Below are 23,820 nucleotides of genomic sequence, written 5' to 3' on the forward strand. Positions count from 1 at the left end.
ATCCAACGCTCTCAATTAAGAGAGTCATTGACATTTTAATTATCTTCTATAAATAATGGTATAAATGTCAAATTGAAGGGGAGTAATGTAATTTCTTAAACTGTGTGTAAAATTAAAGGGAACAATTAAAATGGGACGGATGAAGTAGCTACTAATAGTTCATAGCAAACCCAAGCTAATTAACGTTAAGAGTTGTTAACTAACTCGGAGCCACCACCCATCCCGTATTTTCAATATTTACCCGCAAAGCCCCGTATTTGTCGTTCTACTAAATACAAGAATCACATGCAACGCACGTGACCCAACGGCCTCTAACATTTGAATCCGGACCTCACTGCCTTTTCTCCAATCCGATCCAATAAAATCCCAAAATCCTTTCCTTCTTTCATTCAAAACGCACTCAGTGTTCCGTTGTCTCCCACCGTTCAAATTAACACAACAAACACCGCCCTTCTCTCTCTCTCGCTCCCTCTCCTTCGTCCATCTCCAATCTCCATAGGTAACCGGATTATCTTCTACTTTGTTTATGTTTTCAGATCAGGAATCTGAGCAGCTCACAGATCTTTTTCTTTTTTTTTTTGGGTTCAGTTGAATTGTTGTTTGTTATTGATGGGAACGAACGTTCCGAAATTTTTTGTTATTTTGTTGCGTCAGGGTTTGGGATTCGTTCTAAACGAATCATTCCAAAGGGGAGATGGATACCCCTGAATGTGTGCGAGTTGCTGTAAATATTCGACCTCTGATTACCCCGGAGCTTCTCCTTGGCTGCACTGACTGTATAACTGTGATTCCTGGTGAGCCGCAGGTAGGGATTTTAATCTCCCGTTGTCTTTTAGTTTGCAAAATTGATATGCTTCGATTCAATCAGGCGGCAATGTGTATAATTTTCATCTGGATATTAATACGTTGGATTATCGTTTGGTCGTGCTTTATTTGCGTAATAAAAAACAGGTACAAATTGGGTCGCATTCGTTCACTTATGATTACGTGTATGGTAGTAAGGGATCTCCATCTTCTACCGTATATGATGAATGTGTGGCTCCACTTGTGGATGCAATTTTTCATGGCTACAATGCCACAGTTCTTGCCTATGGCCAGGTTTTGATAGTTGCACTTATCTATGATGTGTTAGTTTAATTTTCATGTAATGCAATATATGTTGACCGTCTTTCTTTTTGTGTTTGTGTGAATTCAATTCAAAGACTGGTTCGGGGAAAACATATACGATGGGGACCAATTACAACGGGGAAGGAAGCAATGGAGGAATCATACCAAAAGTTATGGAAAGCATATTCAAAAGAGTTGAGAAAATGAAAGACTCGACTGAGTATTTGATTAGAATATCATTTATAGAGGTAGTGAAATGGTTTCATTCAGTTATTGCTATTGCTTTTTAGTCATCAAATGGTCCGTGTATCATCTAAGAGGTGATGTCTATGTGACAGATTTTCAAGGAAGAAGTTTTCGACTTGCTTGACCCAAATTCTGCAATTCAAATGAAAGGGGAAGGCACATCCGTTTCCAAGCCTGCTGGGCCCGCTAGAGTTCCTATACAAATTAGAGAAACGGTAAATGGAGGAATCACACTTGCTGGTGTGACTGAAGCGGAAGTCAGGACGAAAGAAGAGATGGGTTCATACTTGTCACGTGGTTCTTTATCTCGCGCAACTGGAAGCACCAACATGAATAGCCAATCAAGGTGCCCTTTTTTCCCCCCTATCTTTTGCATCGCTTTCTGGATCTTCTATGCAGTTTTTAACGTTTAAGTAGTGCCTGGTAAATTAGACCTTTGTATGGAATGGATATAAATTTGCTTTTAAGCTTACGCTTACTAGAAAAATGACATGGGAGTCTAAAAATAATTGTTTACTATTTTTTACCAATGATATATATCAGGGATGCTATTTGGGTATTCTATTTGCCTAAATGCTTCATTATGTCACTGTGCCTAATCAGACCTTTAGAGGCTCTAAACAATACTTATTATGTTCTACATTTGTTTGCATTGTATAATTAATGCTTTCTGTTGACCTTCCCATTTGGCTTGCATTTCCTCATAATACACTTGTACTCTACGTTCTTATTAATTTTGTGCGATTCTCACAACATTGATTTTCAGCCGCTCACATGCTATATTCACAATTACTATGGAGCAAAAGAAAATTGCTTGCAGCACAAGTGGAGAAGATATTGATGATGTTGGAGATGACATCTTATGTGCAAAACTGCATTTGGTGGATCTTGCTGGTTCTGAACGTGCAAAACGGACATGCGCTGTTGGAATGCGCTTGAAAGAAGGTATGATGTAATCTTCATGTTGAAGGAAATTTCTGGGTTCAAGAACTCTGTTCTCATGATCGGTTGTAGCAATATTACATCTTTAGTTTATTGTTCCAGTGTTAACAGTTTCTCTTAGTTGCACTATTTTTATTCATAGCATCATAGAATATTTATTGTTAAAACAAAAATTTGTAAGTGACATTGTCAGCCTTTGTTGTTTGGTAATCTAGTTAGGGTGCCATTATATTTATGCTTAAAATTTGTGGCTTTTATGATGTAGGCATTCATATCAACAAGGGTTTATTGGCTCTTGGCAATGTGATAAGTGCCTTAGGAGATGAAAAGAAGAGGAAAGAAGGAGGGCATGTTCCATACCGTGATAGCAAGCTGACACGATTGTTACAGGTAATAAATTTAATTATTTTCCAGCATTATTTTTCTAGCTTTTTTTTTTCTCATTACCTGTATTACTTTTCAACAACTTTGTTTTAAACCAACATGTAAAATTTGGAATTGTTAAGTATAGAGAGAAGACAAGTACTGATTTAGCAGAGTTTGTAGTGTTTAACATGCTTTTCTCAGTTAAATTAATAGTTTTCTCGTGACTGATTAATGCAAAATTTCCTAGGATTCACTTGGAGGGAATAGCAAAACGGTGATGATTGGTATGTTGTTTATATATGCTTGACCATTCTTCTTTGAATGTAGGTATTTCTTTTCAGAATCCTTGATATTTTGTTTTAATACTCCTTATTTGACCGTAGCTTGTGTTAGTCCTGCTGATACAAATGCCGAGGAGACACTGAATACTTTGAAATATGCCAACCGTGCCCGTAATATTCAAAACAAAGCAATTGTAAGTTAACTATAGCTATATGTCCTCTTTGAATGATGTATTTCTCATTTTGATTATTTTAAAATTTTCTCTTGATATCAGATCAATCGCGATCCCATGGCAGCTCAGATGCAAAGAATGCGAGCCCAAATTGAGCAGTTGCAGGCCGAGCTTCTATTTTATCGTGGTGATGCAAGTTCACCATTTGACGAACTTCAGGTATGCTATTACTGGTTCATGCAAAGAGTGGTTATTGCGTTGCCTAAATAACATTTGCTTTTGGTTTTCAGATTCTCAAGCACAAAATATGTCTACTTGAAGCGAGCAGTGCAGAACTACAGCGAGAGCTTCAAGAACGGCGAGTCACTTGTGAGATTCTAACACAACGTGCTATTGATTCTCAGGTTTTTCTTCCTTTCTTTTGTTAGAAAATCATTTTTTCTTCAAGCTGGTGATTTATTCCCAGTCTTTTCGTCTTTAAGACACCAGTCAAAGCCATCCATTTGATCTCATTTTTGTTGAATTCAGGTTGATAAAGACAAACTTATACTGAAACTTGAAGGTGCTCGTAAGGGTAAATCGTGGGATGAGATTGACTCTAATTCTGATCAGGTTAGAGTGACTGTATTTTTACTCCCTTAGGAACACTTTTTTCTAGTGAATAATTCATCACTGACAACAGCCGTTAAATGCCTTTTAGGATTATGATCTGGTGAAGGCTTATGTGTCAAAAATTCAGGAGCTAGAAGGGGAGTTGTCACTGGTGAAAAACCATTGCAACTCAAAACGCAGTCGATATGTTAATTGTGTTGAATCAGATGACAGCAAGTTGCACTCTACAAATGAATTATTTCCATGTCTAAATGAGCTGTCCTCTGATTGTGATACCATTGCTGTGGATGTCTCAGGTGAGATGCTTTTAAATATCTGAATCTTTCATATAATATCTTTTATGTCTCAAGCAGTTGTTGAATTAAATATTTGTTCTGAAATTTTGGTTATTTTCATGAGAATGGGGGTCCTACAAATTTCGTTGGTTAGAGAAATTATGTTTTGTTCGACTCTGGTCGATTTCTCCAAAAATCATGATTGTGATTTTACACCATTTTGCTTTTAAGGAGATATATGTTTCCAAATTACACTATTTTAAGTTATGCAGATGACGCTGACGATGATGAAAAGGAGCTCAAGCATTCTTCTCTTCAAGAAAAATTGGATAGGGAGCTCAAAGAGTTGGACCGCAAACTAGAACAAAAGGAGGTAAATGTTGCGTAGATTTTTTTCATTGCCACTTGTATCTTTGATACCTAGACCAATTTATATTGTATTAAGATATATTTTTTGGTAGAGTTGTTGGGGTGCAACCTAGAAATCATAGGTTCAAAACATGGAAACATCCTCTTCACATATTATGTGGGGGTAAGGTCTAGTAAATTCTGCCTGTCCCCAACCCCACTCACAGTTGGAGTCTTGTGCATGAGAGTTGCTTACCTATTATGATTCATACATACCATGAGAATTTCTATATTTCAATAACCTTTTGTTGACATCCTAATGTCAATTCCTTCCACATTAAAGGAGCCCATAGCAGGATTCGAATGAAAATTGTCTCAGGACTTCAACTCATGCATGCCTTTTTCAAAAACATTTCTCAAAATCAATTTCTTGAATTTAAAAGTTTTAATTTTCCAAGGAATGCAAACAGAAAGGGTTGCATATGTCTTTGGCGGCAGATATTATGCTTTGAGTACAGTGGACATTTCACTCTGAGTGCCTAGGTTCTGGATTTTCATACGCTCTGTCTTGAGTGTCTTGGTGACTTGTTGTACACTACATTGTTTTTGAAGGCGGAAATGAAGTGTTATACAAGTGCTGATACCTCGGTTCTGAAACAACATTACGAAAAGAAAGTTCACGAATTAGAACTACAAAAGAGAGCTCTGCAGGTAAGAGGCTTAGTGCTATATATCACACTTACATAGTGTAACCAGAGTGAAGCCATTAAATAGGTATAAGTTTATGCTAATATATCAATCCTTACCTTTGTTTTGGATTGGCAGAAAGAGATCGAGGAACTTAGACACAATCTGGCCAATATTCCGTCCGCCTCCGATGATGGTGCACAAAAATTGAAGGACACTTATCTTCAAAAGTTGAATGTCCTTGAGGCACAGGTGTGTTTTGAATTTCTTTCTCCTTCATTTGTGGGACTGTGTCTCAGATTCATCATCTGCTTTGCAGGTTTCTGAGTTGAAGAAGAAACAAGATGCCCAAGCTCAACTCTTGAGACAAAAGCAGAAGAGTGATGAGGCAGCAAGACGATTACAAGATGAGGTCCAGAGAATTAAGTCTCAAAAGGTTTCCTTCGTTTAGCCGAAAATTGTTTCATCACAACTTTTATTTCGTTATAACAAAATGTCTATGTCACTGTTACCAATAAGAGTGCGTATCTTTTAGGTTCAACTTCAACATAAGATCAAGCAAGAGTCTGAGCAGTTTAGGCTATGGAAGGCATCAAGAGAGAAAGAGGTTCTTCAGGTAATTCAAAAACAAAAATGTTCTTCCATTGTCTATGATTTTTTCCTGGTTGATTTTTACCATTTGCTACTTCTCATGAATCATTCACATGTTGTCTTGAATTTCATGCAACTTCGTTTTTATCATGGCTAGCTTGAAAATTGTGGGTTGTGATTTGACTTTTAATGTTTGCAATGCCGTGGAATGAACTGACATTGTTTTCTTCTCTGTGAACTTTATTATTCTTTCTTACTTGGTAATAATCCTCTATCCTTTCAACTGCTTTCCACATATATGCTATGTAGGAAGAAAAGGCTATATAAACGTATAATCTGTACTTGGTGATAATATGATTAAAAGTGATATTTTCTTTTCGAGACTATGAATAAAATTCATGTGCATCATTAGGATCTTCTATAGATTGACAAGTTGCTCACTTGCACCATGTAAATTTTTGTGCCTTGTTATGTGGTGATAATACAGGTGAATATGTAGGCAAGTGGCAAAGTTGCAAGAGTGCAACCTAGAGGTCATATGTTCAATTCTTGGAAACAGCTTCCTCACATATTATGTGAGGGTAAGTTTTGCATTATCCAACATGTCCCCAACCCCGCCCACCGTGGGATCTTTGTGCATGGGAGTCGTTTATCTTTTTCTTTTTTTCCCTTTATGTGGTGATAATCCCTAATTCTTTCAGCACTATTGTCACTGTCATATATACATACATACACAGTGCACAACAAACCTGTAGTGGTAGAATCCTCAAATATTTCAACTGTACCCCTAGGTTTGCAACGAAACAACTCTACCATTGAGCCATGAGGCCCATGACCCACACTTATTGTTTCATGCATATATTCCTATATATTCTCTTCTCTCCCCTTTTTTTTTCCTCTCTAAAGGTGGTCACCATATTCTGTTTGTAAAAATTGTCATGCTGCTGAAATTCAACATTCTGAAATGTTGAGCATCATGAATATGAAAATTCTATTGCTTGTTTTACCTACGTTTTCATAATCTCAAAATGCTGATTCCCTTTGATCATTTTTTTTCCAATTTGCAGCTTAAGAAAGAAGGAAGGAGGAATGAGTATGAGATGCACAAGCTTTTAGCTCTGAATCAGAGGCAAAAAATGGTAAATTGGTTAACATTGACTGGCATATTCTCTTTTTTTATAGATATCAGTTGAGCTCCCTTCTACTTAATTCTCTGTTAATTGTGTTAGGTTGTGCAAAGGAAGACAGAAGAAGCTAATATGGTAACTAAAAGGCTAAAGGAGCTTTTAGAATCTCGAAAGGCTTCCTCACGTGAAACATCCAGTTAGGAAGTTCACTCCTTTATACATTAACGTCTTTTTTTGCAACTCTCCACATGTTGTGTGCTTATCATTCAACTCTTTTTCGTTAATATATTCAGGTGCTGGAAATGGCCATGGCCCCGGAATTCAGGTATAAGTTATTTTGAGTCACTGCTAAATTTTTTCGAGGGGCACGCTAATGTTTTTCTACAATCCAGACTGATTGTTTTATATGTGAAGGCTCTGATGCAGGCCATTGAGCATGAGCTTGAAGTCACAGTAAGGGTACATGAAGTGCGTTCTGAATATGAACGCCAAATGGAAGAGTATGTCCAGTTTATTAACCTCTCTTTTTTTATAGCTAAATTCTTTTTCTTGTTTGTTAGGTTTTGGGAGGAATGTAGAGTGGCTTGAGAAGGTCTGCATACTCTCCACCTGAAATTAGAGGAAGCAAAAATAACCACCATAGTTGGGCATGTGTTCCTCTTCTCACTTGAGCAGTATTTTGTAACATAAAAATTGATAGATATTTTCTTGCTTGCTTGGTAGGTAGTCTCATTATCGTAATGGAAAATGTAGGGTGACTTGAAAAACATCTACCTATACTTCATACCAAATTACGAATAATTGAAAAAGATAATTACTGTGTTTAAAATGATAAACCTTTGTTTCTATTAATTTGGCTTCAAGTGAGTCTTCGTTTTGAACTCAGAACTACTGAATCGGCATTCAACACCCACTTCAGTAAGGGCTAGATATATGTGCATCTTCAGTCCCTAGTCTCAGTCCCCTTTGGAGAAGAACTCCTCCCGAGTTTTCCTTATGCTGCAGAATAGTGTCCTTTGGGGTGGAAGTGTGGAACGATAACTCTGAAAATCCTTCAACTCTATTATTTCTTCTTCCCATCCGCATCAAGAACTGACTTATATTCAACAATTTTACTCTTGACTGTTTTTTATGCTTATCTGTATGTTCTCACAATAGAATTTTTTGAGAGGCTTGCGCTGTTCAAATTTCTGTAAGTTTATTTGTTATATTTCTCGACACTTCAGGAGGTCAAGAATGGCAATGGAGATTGCAAGGTTGAAGGAAGAGGCAGAAATGCTTAGGAGAAGCAATTTAAGGTGAAATTGTTTCTTTTATTATGTTCTCTAGACTGCATTCTTTAATTTTTGCCTAACAATTCTAAGCTAAGAGAAAATTGAATTAATTTAAGAATGGTTTTTCAATGCAGTGACGGTCCTGATTCAATGTCTCCTGGTGCAAGGAACTCAAGAATCTTCGCACTAGAGAATATGCTTGCCACTTCTTCCAGCACCCTGGTTTCTATGGCATCACAGTTGTCAGAAGCAGAAGAACACGAGCGTGTATTTAGTGGAAGAGGACGTTGGAACCAAATTCGGTCTCTTGCTGACGCAAAAAATCTGATGAAGTTTCTGTTCAATTTAGCATCGTCTTCCAGGTAAGAAGTTCCTCACTCTCTCTTCTTGTTTTTTTTTTTTTTGTGAAATCAGAAGTTCTCTTGTAATTGCTAGAAAGCCTAGAAACCTTGTATTATAGCTGAAGCTGCGCAACAATACCAATTACATGTCCAAAAAATTGCATGATTTTGTAATTAGCATGTGAAAACGCAATTATTTTTACAAAAAACTATGCATAAATAAATGTATAGATTGTTGGTGGTGGTGTTAAATCATCTTACAGGTACCTGAGATTATGCTTTTCAGTGTTTGTTTAAATGTACTTTTGCTTTTTTGTTAGGAATTTGACTGATTTTTTTCCATGCTCTTTTCTAGGTGCCTCTTACGAGATAAAGAAGTTGACTGCCGGGAAAAGGATTCGGAAATAAGAGATCTCAAGGAAAAGGTGGTCAAAGTCAGTAATTTAGCTAGACATCTAGAGATGCAGAAGGGGGAACTTATTCATCAAGTGAAATCAAAGGTTAGTGAATTGGCTGTCAGCATATTAACCAAAAGACAAACATAGCCTACAATCAATGAATAATCTTTGATGAAGATGGAAATAATTGTGGCCTGTCTAGAACACAGAATTCTAGTATGCTGTATCTGATTGTCCGGCCCTCTGGTATGATTGAATTTGGCATGATAAAACATAGTTTTGGAGACTTGATCCTTCTCTTCCCCTCAAAGAAAATAAAGCTGTCAAGTAAAAGGAGGAAGAGGGACTACTGGACTACCAAATACATTTTCTTGTGAGAGCGGTCTATTTTTCAGATTTTCTTGCATTTTTATAAAATGTAGAAATATCACCATGTTTTCCCATATCATAATCAAGTGGATAGCTCATACCTGGTTTTTTAGTTTAACGTCAACCTTGTAGTCTATGGCCTGACCTTGAATTTATTTCTAAATTACTTTTGCTGTGTTACTAATTGGTATTTTGACTTTGATATTTGATTCTTTTGGATCAGAATAGGCCAGTGTCAAAGTTGGCACTTTGATATTAGCAGTTTGTGAACTTAGATAACATGTATTCAACTTCTTTTTTTCTTTCTGGAATCCTTGGCAACTATGGAAAGTTGGTATGCTATATGTGTTTCTCTGGAGAAGTTTTTCTTTTAATTAACTGACTGTTTTAATATCCTCTGTTCTTTCTCAACAGAATTCAGCATGGCGAAAGCATCCCATGAAAAATGAAGCAGGCTTCTCGAGTTCTGACATGAACAATGGAGGACACAAATATGACTTGCGCAAGCAGGTTAATTTGGTTCCTTTTAAATTCCTCTCGAATCACCGGCTTTTCATTTGCAAGGGCTATAAAATGCTTATAAATATGGATTACTTCATTGCCTTTTTCATTTGCAACAAGCTGTTAGATACACTAGCTAAATGTATTTTATGAATAGGATAACCGGAACTCCATGATTTGGTTAGAGGATATGGATACATCTGAATCAGAACATTCAGATACGGATGCAGCAGATGAAGACTTGGTGCGGTCAAGAAAACGGGGCAGGAAAAGTGTTTCAAGAACAAGAGGCCGTTCAATTGTTGGAGATATCAACGATGGTGAAAATTTGAATCAAGATTCTTCGAGTGGTGGAGTCAATGTTGTTGCGGGGGAAGCTGCAACTGGAATATGTTGCACATGCAGTAAAACTTCATTATGCGAGACAAAAAAATGTGACTGCAGAGCTGCTGGTGGTACTTGTGTGATCTCATGTGGTTGTGTAGACACCATATGCTCTAACAGAGGAGCTTCTGCTGAGGCTGAAGAATCGCGACAATTAGAGAATGCGGAAGTTCCAGGAACGGGTGAAACAGAGAGGACTCAGAGTCTTGCTTCTCAGGGAGCGATGTTGCTTCAGAGTGCACTGGTTGAGAAACCTGATGGCACAAACAGTGAGCAAGTGGAAAGAAGGAAACCTCTGTCTGATATTGGGAATATGGCGGTATGTTTCATTCATGCCTAAGCTGTGACAAGTTATATTTTATGTGAATTTAGCTTTCTATTTGTTAAACACTTCTACATTTTGGCTCTCGCGCTCAATTACTTATTACAAATTGGGAAAAGGTGGAATACACCTTACACCACGATTTTAAATCAAAAGAGAAATTTTGAGCAGAAACCAGAGCTCGTATTTTCTGTTGAGTAATGTAGTTTTCACTATCTTCAGTCATATGGTTTAATAATAGAGAGAGGACGGATTTCTCCTCTAAGGATTCTGTAGATGGCTACAGTCGTGCCATCCATGTTTTTCTTCTCAATGTTATCTATTTTTTTAACTTTTGAGTGGACTGAAAATTCCGTTTGTGGCAGGCCAAGTCCAATGCATCAAAGCCTAACCAGCGGAAGAAATGGCGAAAATCAGTGATTCAACTTGTTCCAGTTGCTCCTCCATCTTCACAGCCAGAAAATGTGGAAGCACCACCCCAGAATGCAGATAATAGTACAAATGAAGCCAACATTCCCCTTAAGTTGCCAAGGGCTATGCGATCAGCAGCATCAAATAGTGGCAACCTTTTGAGGGAGAGGAATGCTGATAAACCAGATGAATTAAGAAACAAGGACAATGGCGTCCTTGATTCAAGAAGTCCTGCTCGACCACCGAAAACATCAGAGGAGAAAGAGAACCATGGCCGGTAGCTTTTCTCATTCCTTCCCCTCCTGGGGAAATCATATTGGTTGATGGACTTTGTAAGAGGATGAAACTAATTCTTACCACGCTCACCATTTATTATGTTGTTTGAAAGATGTCTGAAAGTGGGATCTAACATTGATTTAGAGCCTTGATTATGTATTCTTTTTTGTCTATGAAGAGAATATGGAACTGGATTTGAAGATTTTCCAGATTGGTGGCTATGGTTGCAGCAGAATAGGCATTCTGAAAATTTTATAGATTGTTCTTCCAAGGACTGAACCATATTATATGTTTAGAGTTTAGTATTTTTTACATTAAGACTGAAAGGGGAAAAAAAAATCAGTCCTTAAAATCACTTTTCTGAATCTATTGTTCGATCTATGCATTGAGATTAAATTAATGTGATCCTGCATATTACATGATAGAATATTTATATATATCATGTTCAAAGAAATTTAACCTGAATCTATGATTTTATAATAAATTTCCAAAAACCAAGTGAAATTAAAGCAAGATAGCTAATACATTGCTGATCAATAGAGCCACTCATTTGGGACTTCTAGGTTCTATCTTCATTTATTGGATGCAGCTCCTGGCTGCCATAACATAGAATTAGGTTATTTTTCTATTGGAACCATCCCTAACCCAACCCTCCCCTGCACTTCCCAACCATTGCGAGCCCAATAGTCTTAATCAAAACTAGATGCTTGAGAAAATTTTCAATTACAAGAACAAACACTTAAGCACATAAATTAATCTATCGAAAGTATTGGAATTTTTAGTAAAGCATACAATTCCTCTCAAATACCTTTTGTCTTACTTTGATCCCTTTAGGCTTTAGGCATTAATGTCTCGCTGTATGATTCCGGTTACAGGCAATCTAGAAGTCCTCTCGATGAAGGATTGCAGGCTCAAGCAAGCAAAAGCACTCCATCTCAAACTCACAGCAACATTCATGGGCGAGGTGTATTTCTGTCAACTTCAAGTTTAGTTGCCCAGTAATCAAGTTGAGTAGCAACACAAGTTGATCCTGTGGAACCATATGAGCAGAATTTCTTAACTGAGTTTTCTGCTCCAAGATAATCGTACACATCCTCGTCAAATACTGGATCTATACTTCGCATATCTTCAAGACTCAAATCTTGAAGCTGACAGTTTTTGTACACACACAAGGCAACAGACCTTCCAACCACATCATGTGAAGTTCTGAAAGGCATTCCCTGAAGAAATGAGGAGAGAAAAAAGAGGTCAACAGGCATTTATAGAGAAGTGAGCAAATGAGATAAGGTTGAAAAATAGGTGAAGCAAACAATGGACCACTGCCGTCCTGAAATAATATTGAAGAAAATCCAGCAAATGCTGAATAAGATTTATGGTACAATTGAAAAGCTGACACCAATCACGCCATATCACTTGATGTTTTTATTGGAACACATGATATGTGCAAGCATCCAAACAAGAATAGTCAAGGCTGTATCCATGTAGTGACAAATTACGTTTTCTCTGAGCAATTCTACTTTCTAATTTCTATAATGGCTTGATTGGCTTCATTGCTGACTTTTGGGCTTGAAGATGATTATGTTACCTGTTATTGTCTTGAATCTCAAGTCCTTTCTCTCATTAGACTTACGTTAAGATGTTCTCCTTTAAAAGGTTCTTCTTCCAACAGACAAACAATGTAATATTGATGCCAACTGCCCACAAAGAAAAGAAAGCTCTTCGAAAATAAGGGATAGTAATTCCGGACAGAGTATGCCCTGGGCTGGGATTTAGCCATCACTGATATTAATGATTGTTACTTAAGAATCTCATAACGCATTACAGGCTGTCAACATTAGTGACTGCATGAACTATCAAGCAGTATCGATCTATAACTCATTAAGGGTCTATTATAATGACGCACTTCTACTTGTGTTGGAAACTAATGCCATCGGAAGACATGTATGCTTTTATTGAAGGTTAAAAGGACGGCTTATAACAAAAGTTACTTGCCTTCTTTACGAGATAATCAGCAAGTGTTGTCGCATCAAGATGGCCAGCAGGCAAAGATTTTTGAATTTTCTCCAGGTTAAAGCTGATGTTCTGTGCAAACTCTGCTGAAACTTCAAGCATCCCTATGATAGTCTTAACACTGTCAAATACAGGCTCCTTGTCCTCCTGTCTCATGAAAAGGGCATTAAATCAAGCTAAAAAGTTCTACAATTATTTATAAATGCATCAGATAAGTATGCATCCATAGATATCAACAAAAAGGTCAGCGTTCTCAAATTCAAGAGCATAAAGCCTGGAAAAGGTATTACCACCTCTACGCAATACTGGATATCTAACCACACAATACCAAGATACATATGTACATTTGTTCACCTGCAAATCCCGATTATAAGCAAGAGGAAGTCCTTTGCACAGCGTTAAAAGGGTGACCAGGTCGCCTATAACTCTAGCAGACTTTCCTCGAACAAGTTCCATCGGATCTGGATTTTTCTTCTGAGGCATTATGCTACTTCCAGTTGAAACAGAGTCACTTGGTGTGATAAATCCAAACTCCTCAGAAGCCCACAATACCCATTCTTCACCAAGCCGAGAAAGATGGATGGCTATAATAGAATTAGCAGAAAGAAACTCCAAGACAAAATCCCGATCGGACACTGCATCAATACTACCCAAAATAATGAAATGTGAAGAGCTATTCTAAAGTGCCACAGATTGAAGCATTTGGAAAATACAGACCACTCGACATGAGAATTGCTATAGAACACAAAAGAAAATACGACACAAGCTCCAATTAATGAATCTCACGTCAAAATTATAGCTTCAAATCAATATCATAAATTTCTATAACTTTTCATAAACTTCTAACAAGGCCAATGCGCCAACATCAGCATATAAATATGTCGGTATACATCACTATCACTTCAAATATGATAAAGCAAGAAGAAGCAGTGAATGGAGGAATCATCAAAGTCCACATATGTTATCTAGAAACCAAAATGGCTAGTTTTGGACAAACCACAAAATCTTGAACAAACTTCCTAGGGAAAGTGGGGCCATAAGTTCTATGGATGTTGAAGTCATGACTAATATTGTCATTTTTAATAACCCAAAGAGAAAAATTACTAGAGACTGTTTAGCACATACCTATTTCTCATGGGAGCAGTGAATCCTAAAGCATCAGAAGTCATAAACCTGTCAATGGGAAGACCAGTGCCGGCCAGTGCACATGCACCTAGGGGGCAAAAATTCAGCCTTGCTCTGCAATCGAGTAGACGTCCAGCATCACGTTCAAGCTATGCAAGACAACATTATTGCTAGAGTTAAAAAATTCATGAGACAACAATGATACTACTAGCCAGGAGCAGTGGAGCACAAGTTTCAAAGCTAAAAAAATTGAAAGCAATGTTCACAATCATGATCCATAATCAAATAGATTCGCCAAAAGAGCCACAAAAATTCATAGAAGAAACAGATTATTGAAGAAGACGTGCGAATCAAAAACAAAATATATGACACTCATTGACAAGTTGATAACTGAAGGCCTATGTAGCCACTTCTTCACCATAAGATGCTGTCAACAAATAGATTTCTAGTACCATGTTCACATCCAGTTATTTTTTGTGTCCTATCTTGCTCTTTGGTTCCACTGATTGACACAAGTTTCACTTTTTACAAATAATTAATTGAAATATGTTTCTGATGATCAGAGGCGGTAAACATAAGAACAAACAAGAACAAAATTATCAAACAATATCTGCTAAACATAAGCTTAAATTATCAAACAATACCTGCTCAACAAAAGCTAATAGAAGATGCGGCAACAGAACCGGTTGTGCTCTCTGAAGATGCGTGTAACCAGGAACAATAAGCCCCTCGTTGTCCAGAGCCAGATTCACCAAGGCCACCTGCAGACTTTTGATGCATGGAACAATGCGATCAATAGCATCTCGGCACCATAGGCGAAAATCTGTCAAAACTTGATCATTTCGGCTCCGTGCCGTGTGAAGTTTCTTTGCAGGCTCACCAATCATCTCAGTAAGCGCAGCTTCAATGTTCATATGCACGTCCTCTCTGTCCATCCTCCACTCGAACAAACCGGACTCAATGCGTCTCTCAATTTCATCGAGACCTTGCAGGATTCTGTCCCGATCACACTCGCTGATCAAGCCCTAAAAAACACACAAATTCAGTAACTCTCTTAGTTCGCTCACTAGAACTGAAGCTCAAAAACGATTCTAAAGACCAAAACTCATACTTGTTTGGCTAGCATAGAAGCGTGGGCCTTGCTACCCATGATGTCATGCTTGTAGAGAGCTTTATCGAATGATATGGACTCGGTGAACTTCTCAACAACATCGGTCACGCCTTTCTCGAATCTTCCACCCCAGAGCTTTGCCTCCTTGGGCTTAGCATCGTTTTGAGAAGACAAGTCCATGGTGGCTCTGGGAGTAAAAATCGATCTGTGCGTGAATGCGAGAGAGGTTCGCGTTTTTGTCGTTGTCTGGCTCGAGGAGAACGAAGAGAAGAACGGAAATGGTGAACTGGAGGAAAGCGAGAGCGACTCCATGCGCAGACGGCCGAAAACACAGAGGGAACTGTGGCTCTCTCTCTCTCCCTATGGTTCTTCAGGGTTTTGTGCTTGCCGCTTCGACACACGAGTGGAAATTATAATGGGCTTAGCCTATTGGACTGGCCCAAACTTAAAATGACACCGAAATTAAAAGCCCATGTCTTAAAATCACGGTCCCTGTTTTGGTTTTAACTTTTAAGTCCTTGACCAAGTATGAGTCTGGGCAGTGATGGCCCAATGTTTGGTCCTGGATTCTTATGTGGGCTTCTTCTCTTAGAGACTAAGAGTAATGACGAAGAATCTGAGCCCATTAATTAGGCCCCAGTTTATGAACAATTAGAAGCCCATCACTCTGGCCTGAGCTCATCATGATAATAGCTGAATTAAATAATGGGCTATACCACAGAGAGTATACAATTCTAAGCCTATTACTCAGGCCCGAGCTTATGATGATATCGGAAATCAAAATGGGCCTATCATGACGGAGCAAGGATGCAACAGGCCCATCTTATTCATTACAAGCCCATCATATCAATATGCGCATCACCACATCCTGATTATGAGAAAGAAACACTAATTTTTTTACCTGAATATATAGAGTAGTTCAACTATAAGCTACAGGGTAAGACCATAGAGCTTGTTATTGGAGGGAGTTTTTAGCATCCATTGAAATAAAGAGGTAACCTTAAGAAGTTTATAAACCGTACCAAAATTTCAGCATAAACAACAAATCCATCATAAATAACATGTTCAAGGTAAAAGAAACGACCAAACTAACAAAGATTGATGAATGATGGGAAGAAAATTCTCTTGTGAAATCATCTCGTAGAAGATTTCTCAACGATTAGCCTTGGCAACCCTCTCAATCTCGTCCTTCTTCTTGATGGCATAACTGTGTAAAGAAAGTTTCAGATGGTAAGCACAACATTTGAAAAACACATAAAGTTACAGAGTTATAGTAAAGCTGTAGTTACCTGTTTGAAGAACCCTTTGCCGCGTTGATAAGCTCATCAGCCAGGCATTCAGCAATAGTCTTGATGTTTCTGAATGCAGATTCACGAGCACCAGTTGTAAGTAGATAGATGGCCTGGTTTACACGACGCAGAGGAGAAATATCCACAGCCTGACGCCTGACAACACCAGCAGATCCAATTCGTGTAGCATCTTCACGAGGCCCACTGTAGTAACATAACAGATAGCAAAATAAAACATAAGAATCAGGCCCATAATGAGAGTGCAAACACATAAATCCCTCCTAAACCAAGCAAAAATTATGAACCAGCATAAATATATTCTTACACCATACCATTACCTGTTGACTACAGCATCAACAATAACTTGAATAGGGTTCAAATCAGTCAACAGATTAATGATCTCCATTGCATGCATCACAATTCTAACAGCCATGAGTTTCTTCCCATTATTTCTGCCGTGCATCATCAGTGAGTTTGTAAGCCTCTCTACGATTGGGCACTGGGCTTTCCTGAAGCGCTTGACAGAGTACCTCCCAGCTGTGTGAGGGACATACGTTGCATGCTTGGCTGGTTGGACTCCAATGTAGTCGCTCAAAGAAATGTCACTTACCTATGTCAGACAAGTTAATACAACTCAATAGATATATGTTACATGAAGCTACAAGTGAATAATAGAGATTATAAATCAGACCAGACTTTCACAGCATGTAGGGGATTAAAAAACCACCGCATGTATAACAATAATACCACCTTCCTGATTGTTAATGAGAACTGATAGAGAATATTACAACACCATCTGTGAACAACTGAACACCAATGTCAAATGTCTTGACATCTAACCAGAAAAAACTGTTTGCCACCCTGTCCCCTAGACAGCAATTTGTCCTTTCACATTAACAGTTCAAAATATTCTACCAAAACAATGAATGCTACAACAATCATAAATATCTCAATTCTAAAACATATCTGGTAAATGGTAACCTCAGCACCTTTCTTCCGACCAACTTAATGCTATTATATAAATATCTTGTAGACTCAGTTCCTTTCTTCTAACCAACATAATGCTACTACATTCATAAACATCCCAAAGCTCATAAACTCAGTAACTTGGCTAGTACCTTGAGCAAAAACAGCCAACAATAACTATAAGACATTAGATCTGATGTTCGCAATCCTCTCTCGAGTCTAAACAGAAAGCCAACAAATAATTGAGAGGAAAATTACTTAATTCAATAGGAACCCAGCTTACAAGGAGGCAGGAGGGTGCATACAGCCTCAATAAATGATAAATGGCAATTCATACAATAACATCCAGATATTTCACACAGTCTCTCGAAATTTTGATCAAAGACCACAAATATTCTCTCTAGGGGAACCAATTCTCCTATTCAGTATTAATCTATATTCCCATATCTTAATCTAACAAAACAGTCTAGCTTCATTTTTCTCAACACTTAACAAAAGCATCATAAATAAACCATGGAAAACCAATAGAAGCAAAAAATTGCAGAGGAAATATCTGCACAAAAAGCACATAAACGACCATCAAAAATATATCATCGTTCATTATAATTCATCGACGGAGTATTCATATAAAACAACCTGAACTTCCTCGAAGCTCCAGCGGTTGAAGAGCTTGACATCGTTCTGAGGCTGGGACGGGTCGGGTTGGATCACTGCTGGTGCCACGACATCTGCCATACCTATAGTCACACACTATACAAGTGAGCAGAAAATTTAAACTGGTACAGAAATAGATGAGAAAACCGAGCGAGGCTGACCTGCTTGAGTCAAAAAGAAGCGAGCGGCGGCGGCGGCGGCGGCGGAAGGAGTACAAGGAAGCGGTTAAGAACAGCACGCTCTCCCACAGGCTCTGGCGAAAAGATGAAAACCCTAGACTTATATGGGGCATCTTTTTAATGTTACTATTTACTTATTTATTTAAAACGGAAATTAATAAATTAGACCCCAAATTTAAAAATGTTTCTGCAAATTAATTGGAAATAATTATTTATATAAATTTAAAAATCCATCATTGGCTAGAATATCATTTTCAAATTAATTTTCATCATTAAAATATATATTCTTCATTAATACGGTACAAACAAACTTGACAAACACTTCGCCTTAACCAACTCAATCATATTGAAACACTTAAATATATCACATTGATATTTAATGAATTCTATATGATCGTGGTTCGACTCAATTTACAATATTGATAGGTGAGAAATTTATATGCGTACGAATATGATAACTCGAACATATATATTCAAAGAGTAAACTTGTATGATATCCATGTTATCAGTTAAAAAAAAAAGAGCGTTGGATTAACAAAACAATCATATTCTTATAAAAAGGATCAAATAATTTCAGAATTAAAATTCCACCCAAATGATAAATTATTTTAACCTAGCCCATTTAAAAAGCGCCAGACGTGATAGTTGGACTGGTCCTTTCCATTTTTTCGCTCATCCTTTCTAAATGGGCCCAATTAATGGATTTCATACAATGAACAGGTTTGGCCTATACTGCAAAACAATAAGCCCAACCCAGAGTTGTGACAGGCCCAACCCACTTAGATCGGACATCACATGAGGTATTGCACAACATGCCTCGTACAACGGCAGTTGTGGGTAGGGGTTTACCCTTGGAAAATCAGTGCTCCCGCACCGTATCATTCCCTTTAAACAGAATTTGTCCCCAGTCCCCACCCTATCACAGCCAGAGTGGAAACAGAAACCATAATCCTCGACTGTATCCAGAGGCACAAACAATTAAAGAGAAAGCATCGCGCGCGTGGTCTGAAAAACGAAATATTTTAAAGTAAAAATAATTTTATGAAAATAAAAATTAAATTAAATATCTCATTACTCAATAGTCATTTATGGCAATTTATCTATTTATTTTGTCTCTTTCTCTAATCCTCGCCTCTTACCTTTTATGGTTTCCTTCGCTCTACTCTCTCTCTCTGGATGAGTCCCCAACAGGCAACAACCCATTCCGTTTTTTCTTAAGCTCTATACTTTTCGTCTTGAATCTTCCGAGCATTGTATGTTTTCTATCCTTCAATGTATGGTGATTTGATTGCTGTAGTAAGTTTTCTTCTTTATTGGGTATAATCAGGCCTGAGTAAATCAGAGAGAAGATCAGGCATGGCTTCAGAGTTCTCTGGTTAGTTCTTACCGTCTTTTCCTTTTGTTTTCTCTTTGTTTTTGGTGGTACATTTGGAATGGGGCGGGTTAATCTGCCTTTCTGGTATTGTCTTTACAATCCTTGTTATTTTAGAACTGTTTCTGCATCTGATTTTTGTTTTTCTGGGCCTGAACTACTTTTATTCTGTTTGTAACGCATGATTTTTGCTGGTTTTTGACAATGTATGTTGGGAAGTGGTTGATAATTTGTGGGTTCTTCCTCCAAGAACCATCTGATTGTGGTAGTTCTGTAGGAGAGGCTTAGGAAGTAATAATGCCAAGGAATGACGTTGCCAATTGAAAATATTTGCTCCTTTAGGTTGTTCTTTTATTTTACGGACTGCCGGATCAGCGTTGTCTAGGTTATTAGTGTGCCATTTTATGTTCAGTTGTTCAAAGTCAGTTTTGTGTCCCTTCAGTTATGATTAACTGATGCAGGAATGTTTAAGTTTGTCTGTTAAATAATTGACCAACTCTTTTTTTCCTCATCTAAGTGTGAAGTATGAAGACTAAATTAATATTAGTGAACACTTCAGGATCGATATTCCAAACAAATTTTATTGACCCAAAAGAATCTGTGGAGCTAACCTTGTAGCAGTGGGGATGTAATATTGTAATTGAGCTATGATGATGGTGGTGGCAAATGGTGGTGGTGAATGATGATAATGCTGCATGATGTTTATGGAGTTTTACTCTTTAGATAGCAAGAACTCGGAGGTAATAATGTTTCACAGACCTAGTAATCTGTGTAAATGCTCAAAACAAGTATCTTACCCTAAACAATATCTTGTTTGTTTAACCTTGGTGTGCAATTTATAACATGTGCACGGTATCAATCTTAATGTGTTACAATTAAATGCAGTTTTCTAACGAGTTTCTGAACCATTTAACTGATAAATAAATGAACGTTCAAAAAACTAAACCTACAAAGATCATGCCCGAGGCTTCTGACATATGGTGATGTAATGACTTCTATATTGAGATATGATATCCAATATACCGATCTCTTGATGTCTTGCTACCCAATTCATTTGCTATTGTTTTCAGGCTATGTACTTGACCCTGCAAAATGTAGTCAGCTTAGTTTGACACAGAAAAGAAAACTAGTACATCAAGTTGCCCTATGGTCAAAAGATGCTCCTAAGTTTCTTAGTTCTTTCACTCGCAAGGAGCTTCTCGAGATCATCTGTGCTGAGATGGGTAAAGAGAGAAAGTACACAGGGTTGAATAAATCTCAAATGATAAAGCACCTCCTTGAGTTAGTATCTCAGAAATCCAAGAGGAGCAACAACCAGCATTTTCTTGGCTCTTCTCCTGAGAAAAATCAAACTGGATTGAGAAGTGAAAGGTGGATAGAACTCCAACAATTGTTGTCAACAGACCTTAATCATGTTCTTCCAGATAATAATAAAGAAGAACATATGAAGCCCAAAGTCTGTCAGAACGCTGCTTGCAGAGCTACTTTACATACAGAAGATGCTTTTTGCAAAAGATGTTCTTGTTTTATTTGTCATCAGTATGACGACAACAAGGATCCCAGTTTATGGTTAACATGCAGTTCCGACTATGTTGGTGAGAATGACTCGTGTGGGATTACATGCCATCTGATATGTGCTTTGCAGGAAAGAGCTGGAATTATGAAGATCGGCTGCTATGAAAAGTTGGAAGGCAATTTCTATTGTGTTTCTTGTGGGAAAGTTAATGGACTGATGCGGTAAGAAAAAGTCCTCCTTCTTAACTTCCAGGAACATTTACATGTGCAGTCACAGCTTTTTAGCATTATGTTATGCTGGTTTACAAATATAGTTTTAAACCAAAAAGACAATTTATAACCAGAGTAAGACGGAAACAATTCATGTCTAGCTTTGCCAAGATGCTCCCATACCCTCATACAGAGTTAAGCGAATGGTATCAATAGTGCTCCCATGGGGGGGTCTCATGGAACCTCATGTGAAATATAGGTGTCAATAATATTCCTGACGTGCGCATACTCAGGTTTGTGCTTGTGTAGGAGGAGAATGAAATAGGCATTCCTTTGTATTTTGCCTTAAATTTTACAATATTGATTTTCATTGCCTGTACTTTTTTTTTCAAATGTTGGCTGTCCGCACTCCACATCATGTTGATTGCTAGATAGACACCAATCGGAATTTGGCCCATTCAGCCCTGAAATTTTGGGTTTACTAAAATATGGTACAAGTTTCATATAAAATCGTTTTTACTTTCACGTAATTTACATGTGGTTCTACTTTATGAAAGTTTAGGTACCCAAAAATGAATACTTTATACTAGCAGCCAGGCCTAGCTCAAACTACTGAGTCAGGGCATTGTTGGTATTGTTAAAAATTAATACTGACTAGAAAATATTATGAGCGTGCAAGATCAAGAAGGAATAACTGATTGAATGACAATGCCTGCAGAGTCTGGAGAAAACAATTGTTAGTTGCCATGGAGGCCAGAAGAGTTGATGTATTGTGTTTAAGAGTGCTGTTGGCTTACAAGATTCTCACAGGAACTGAGCAATATAAGAAAGTACAGAGTATCCTCGAAACTGCCTTGCAATTGCTGAAGAATGAAGTGGGGCCGCTGGATCTCATATGTGCAAATATGCCACGCGGTATTGTCAACAGGCTTTCCTGCAGTGCTGAGGTTCAGAAGTTGTGCGCTTCTGCAGTGGAAGTTTTTGACTCAATGTTTGATGACACTTGCACCAATAGCCCGGGAAGGAAAGAAAGCGCAAGTAAGTGTTTTTTCCCCCCTTCAAGTACAAGGAAAAAAACCTCTCTTCTTTGCTGATATTTTTCATTAATTTTGTTTTCGGCAGCTTGCCAGATTAAATTTGAAGAATCCTCTCCAACCTCAGTAGTCCTTGTACTGGACTGTACGGTTGATCAACATAGGGACTTCTATGCCTGCAAGCTGTGGCATCGCAAGTCTAATGAGAAAGTTTATCCACAAAAGCCTACGTTTACTGTCTTTACACCACAAAAAAGATTTAGGATAACCTATCTTGATCCTTCTACTGAGTATTTCTGTAAGATTTCTCTATTTAGTAGCACCGGAATTGTGGGGGTTTGGGAAGCTAAATGGGTCACACCCACATCAAGTGATACTTGTGTGCCTGCTTTATGTGAACGTGAAAGGGAAGAAAATATAGCAGATGCTGAGACTCATCCTAAGATACAATCAATCAACTCCGCTGTCATTAGATTAACCTCCGGAGATCACCAGGGACGGCATCAATCTGTAAAGGTCACCAAGAAGAATTACAATGGTAGGCTATACTCAACGCCTCCTCTCTCAGAAAGCAATCCTTCTATGATATCACAATCAATTTCTCCATCTACTCCATGCAAGTCCAATGGAATGCAAGAAGTAACGGGATTGGGATGTAGAAAGCAGCTGGAGAATGATTATGAGTTCTCTGTGAGAGTGGTCAAATCGCTAGAGATTGCGGGCCATATAGATGAGGATTTCAGAGTAAAATTTCTCACTTGGTTCAGCCTGAAAGCTACAATGCAAGAGAGAAAGGTAGTTAGTGTTTTTGTGAATGTTTTGATTGATGACCCTCCAAGCTTGGCTGGCCAGCTCATTGATACCTTTACAGACAAGATATACTGTGAGCAGAAAGCAGTTCCGCAGCTTGGTTTCTGTACTAGGTTCTGGCATTAAATATTGAGTAATGAACTTCTATCCATTGTATCATTTCGGTTTTTTCTAGACGTATAGGATTTTTAGGGTAACAACAAGGTTTACTTGGTCAGGTCGTTAAGATTGAAGGTTTACTTCTTTCATTGGGATTTCCTTTATGTTTTATCAGCAGTGGAAGCTGCATTGATTACTGGGTATTGCATTGTTATGGAAGAACCCCAAGTGTGAATCAACAGATCAATTTTCTAATTTAGCAGGCCAAGCTGATGGTTATATATGTAAGAGGATTCGGCTTATTCCACAAATAGTGGTTATTGGGTGTTGATATCTTGTTCTTCCTACTCATTTGAAAATTGATATTGTCTGCAGTTGGAATGGAGGGTTCCTGACAGACTGACTAGCTTTTGAA

General features: G+C 37.9%; 4 protein-coding genes across 4 annotated transcripts; 2 read left to right on the forward strand and 2 right to left on the reverse strand.

The window, feature by feature from the left end:
* Nucleotides 1–347: 347 nt before the first annotated feature.
* Nucleotides 348–11,300, forward strand: LOC120010825 (kinesin-like protein KIN-4C). Its single transcript, XM_038861709.1, has 28 exons — nucleotides 348–499; nucleotides 655–805; nucleotides 952–1,098; nucleotides 1,203–1,355; nucleotides 1,446–1,699; nucleotides 2,120–2,298; nucleotides 2,561–2,685; nucleotides 2,909–2,945; nucleotides 3,045–3,136; nucleotides 3,218–3,334; nucleotides 3,406–3,519; nucleotides 3,644–3,727; nucleotides 3,816–4,023; nucleotides 4,275–4,375; nucleotides 4,963–5,061; nucleotides 5,176–5,289; nucleotides 5,357–5,473; nucleotides 5,573–5,653; nucleotides 6,696–6,767; nucleotides 6,858–6,951; nucleotides 7,049–7,080; nucleotides 7,170–7,255; nucleotides 7,982–8,053; nucleotides 8,164–8,391; nucleotides 8,726–8,870; nucleotides 9,552–9,647; nucleotides 9,796–10,341; nucleotides 10,710–11,300. The coding sequence occupies exons 2-28, from the start codon at nucleotides 695–697 to the stop codon at nucleotides 11,034–11,036; spliced, it is 3,831 nt and encodes a 1,276-aa protein (XP_038717637.1). The 5' UTR covers nucleotides 348–499; nucleotides 655–694; the 3' UTR covers nucleotides 11,037–11,300.
* A 415-nt stretch (nucleotides 11,301–11,715) lies between these two features.
* LOC120011568 (argininosuccinate lyase, chloroplastic) lies at nucleotides 11,716–15,634 on the reverse strand. The gene is made up of 6 exons (XM_038862717.1): nucleotides 15,278–15,634; nucleotides 14,811–15,191; nucleotides 14,167–14,315; nucleotides 13,396–13,687; nucleotides 13,024–13,188; nucleotides 11,716–12,251 (listed from the first exon to the last, which is right to left on the reverse strand). The coding sequence occupies exons 1-6, from the start codon at nucleotides 15,587–15,589 to the stop codon at nucleotides 11,985–11,987; spliced, it is 1,566 nt and encodes a 521-aa protein (XP_038718645.1). The 5' UTR covers nucleotides 15,590–15,634; the 3' UTR covers nucleotides 11,716–11,984.
* A 619-nt stretch (nucleotides 15,635–16,253) lies between these two features.
* Nucleotides 16,254–18,476, reverse strand: LOC120010300 (40S ribosomal protein S5-like). Its single transcript, XM_038861063.1, has 5 exons — nucleotides 18,348–18,476; nucleotides 18,169–18,269; nucleotides 16,905–17,176; nucleotides 16,567–16,770; nucleotides 16,254–16,484 (listed from the first exon to the last, which is right to left on the reverse strand). The coding sequence occupies exons 2-5, from the start codon at nucleotides 18,265–18,267 to the stop codon at nucleotides 16,430–16,432; spliced, it is 630 nt and encodes a 209-aa protein (XP_038716991.1). The 5' UTR covers nucleotides 18,268–18,269; nucleotides 18,348–18,476; the 3' UTR covers nucleotides 16,254–16,429.
* A 1,047-nt stretch (nucleotides 18,477–19,523) lies between these two features.
* LOC120010612 (VIN3-like protein 2) lies at nucleotides 19,524–23,644 on the forward strand. The gene is made up of 4 exons (XM_038861393.1): nucleotides 19,524–19,740; nucleotides 20,808–21,474; nucleotides 22,181–22,500; nucleotides 22,585–23,644. The coding sequence occupies exons 1-4, from the start codon at nucleotides 19,722–19,724 to the stop codon at nucleotides 23,430–23,432; spliced, it is 1,854 nt and encodes a 617-aa protein (XP_038717321.1). The 5' UTR covers nucleotides 19,524–19,721; the 3' UTR covers nucleotides 23,433–23,644.
* Nucleotides 23,645–23,820: the final 176 nt, after the last annotated feature.

Source organism: Tripterygium wilfordii, chromosome 12 (assembly GCF_013401445.1).
Source record: "Tripterygium wilfordii isolate XIE 37 chromosome 12, ASM1340144v1, whole genome shotgun sequence".
In the NCBI taxonomy this organism is placed as follows: Eukaryota; Viridiplantae; Streptophyta; class Magnoliopsida; order Celastrales; family Celastraceae; genus Tripterygium; species Tripterygium wilfordii.

Coding starts and splice junctions, on each gene's coding strand:
- LOC120010825 (XM_038861709.1), top strand. CDS start 695: ATGGATACCCCTGAATGTGTGCGAGTTGCTGTAAATATTCGACCTCTG. Junction 5,062..5,175: donor TACAAAAGAGAGCTCTGCAG/GTAAGAGGCTTA, acceptor TTGGATTGGCAG/AAAGAGATCGAGGAACTTAG. Junction 5,290..5,356: donor TGAATGTCCTTGAGGCACAG/GTGTGTTTTGAA, acceptor TCTGCTTTGCAG/GTTTCTGAGTTGAAGAAGAA.
- LOC120011568 (XM_038862717.1), bottom strand. CDS start 15,589: ATGGAGTCGCTCTCGCTTTCCTCCAGTTCACCATTTCCGTTCTTCTCT. Junction 14,316..14,810: donor TATTAGCTTTTGTTGAGCAG/GTATTGTTTGAT, acceptor TGTCTTGCATAG/CTTGAACGTGATGCTGGACG. Junction 13,688..14,166: donor ACTGCTCCCATGAGAAATAG/GTATGTGCTAAA, acceptor TATTTTGGGTAG/TATTGATGCAGTGTCCGATC.
- LOC120010300 (XM_038861063.1), bottom strand. CDS start 18,267: ATGGCAGATGTCGTGGCACCAGCAGTGATCCAACCCGACCCGTCCCAG. Junction 17,177..18,168: donor GGAGCTTCGAGGAAGTTCAG/GTTGTTTTATAT, acceptor TGTCTGACATAG/GTAAGTGACATTTCTTTGAG. Junction 16,485..16,566: donor GCAAAGGGTTCTTCAAACAG/GTAACTACAGCT, acceptor TTCTTTACACAG/TTATGCCATCAAGAAGAAGG.
- LOC120010612 (XM_038861393.1), top strand. Junction 21,475..22,180: donor AAAGTTAATGGACTGATGCG/GTAAGAAAAAGT, acceptor CAATGCCTGCAG/AGTCTGGAGAAAACAATTGT. Junction 22,501..22,584: donor GGGAAGGAAAGAAAGCGCAA/GTAAGTGTTTTT, acceptor TGTTTTCGGCAG/CTTGCCAGATTAAATTTGAA.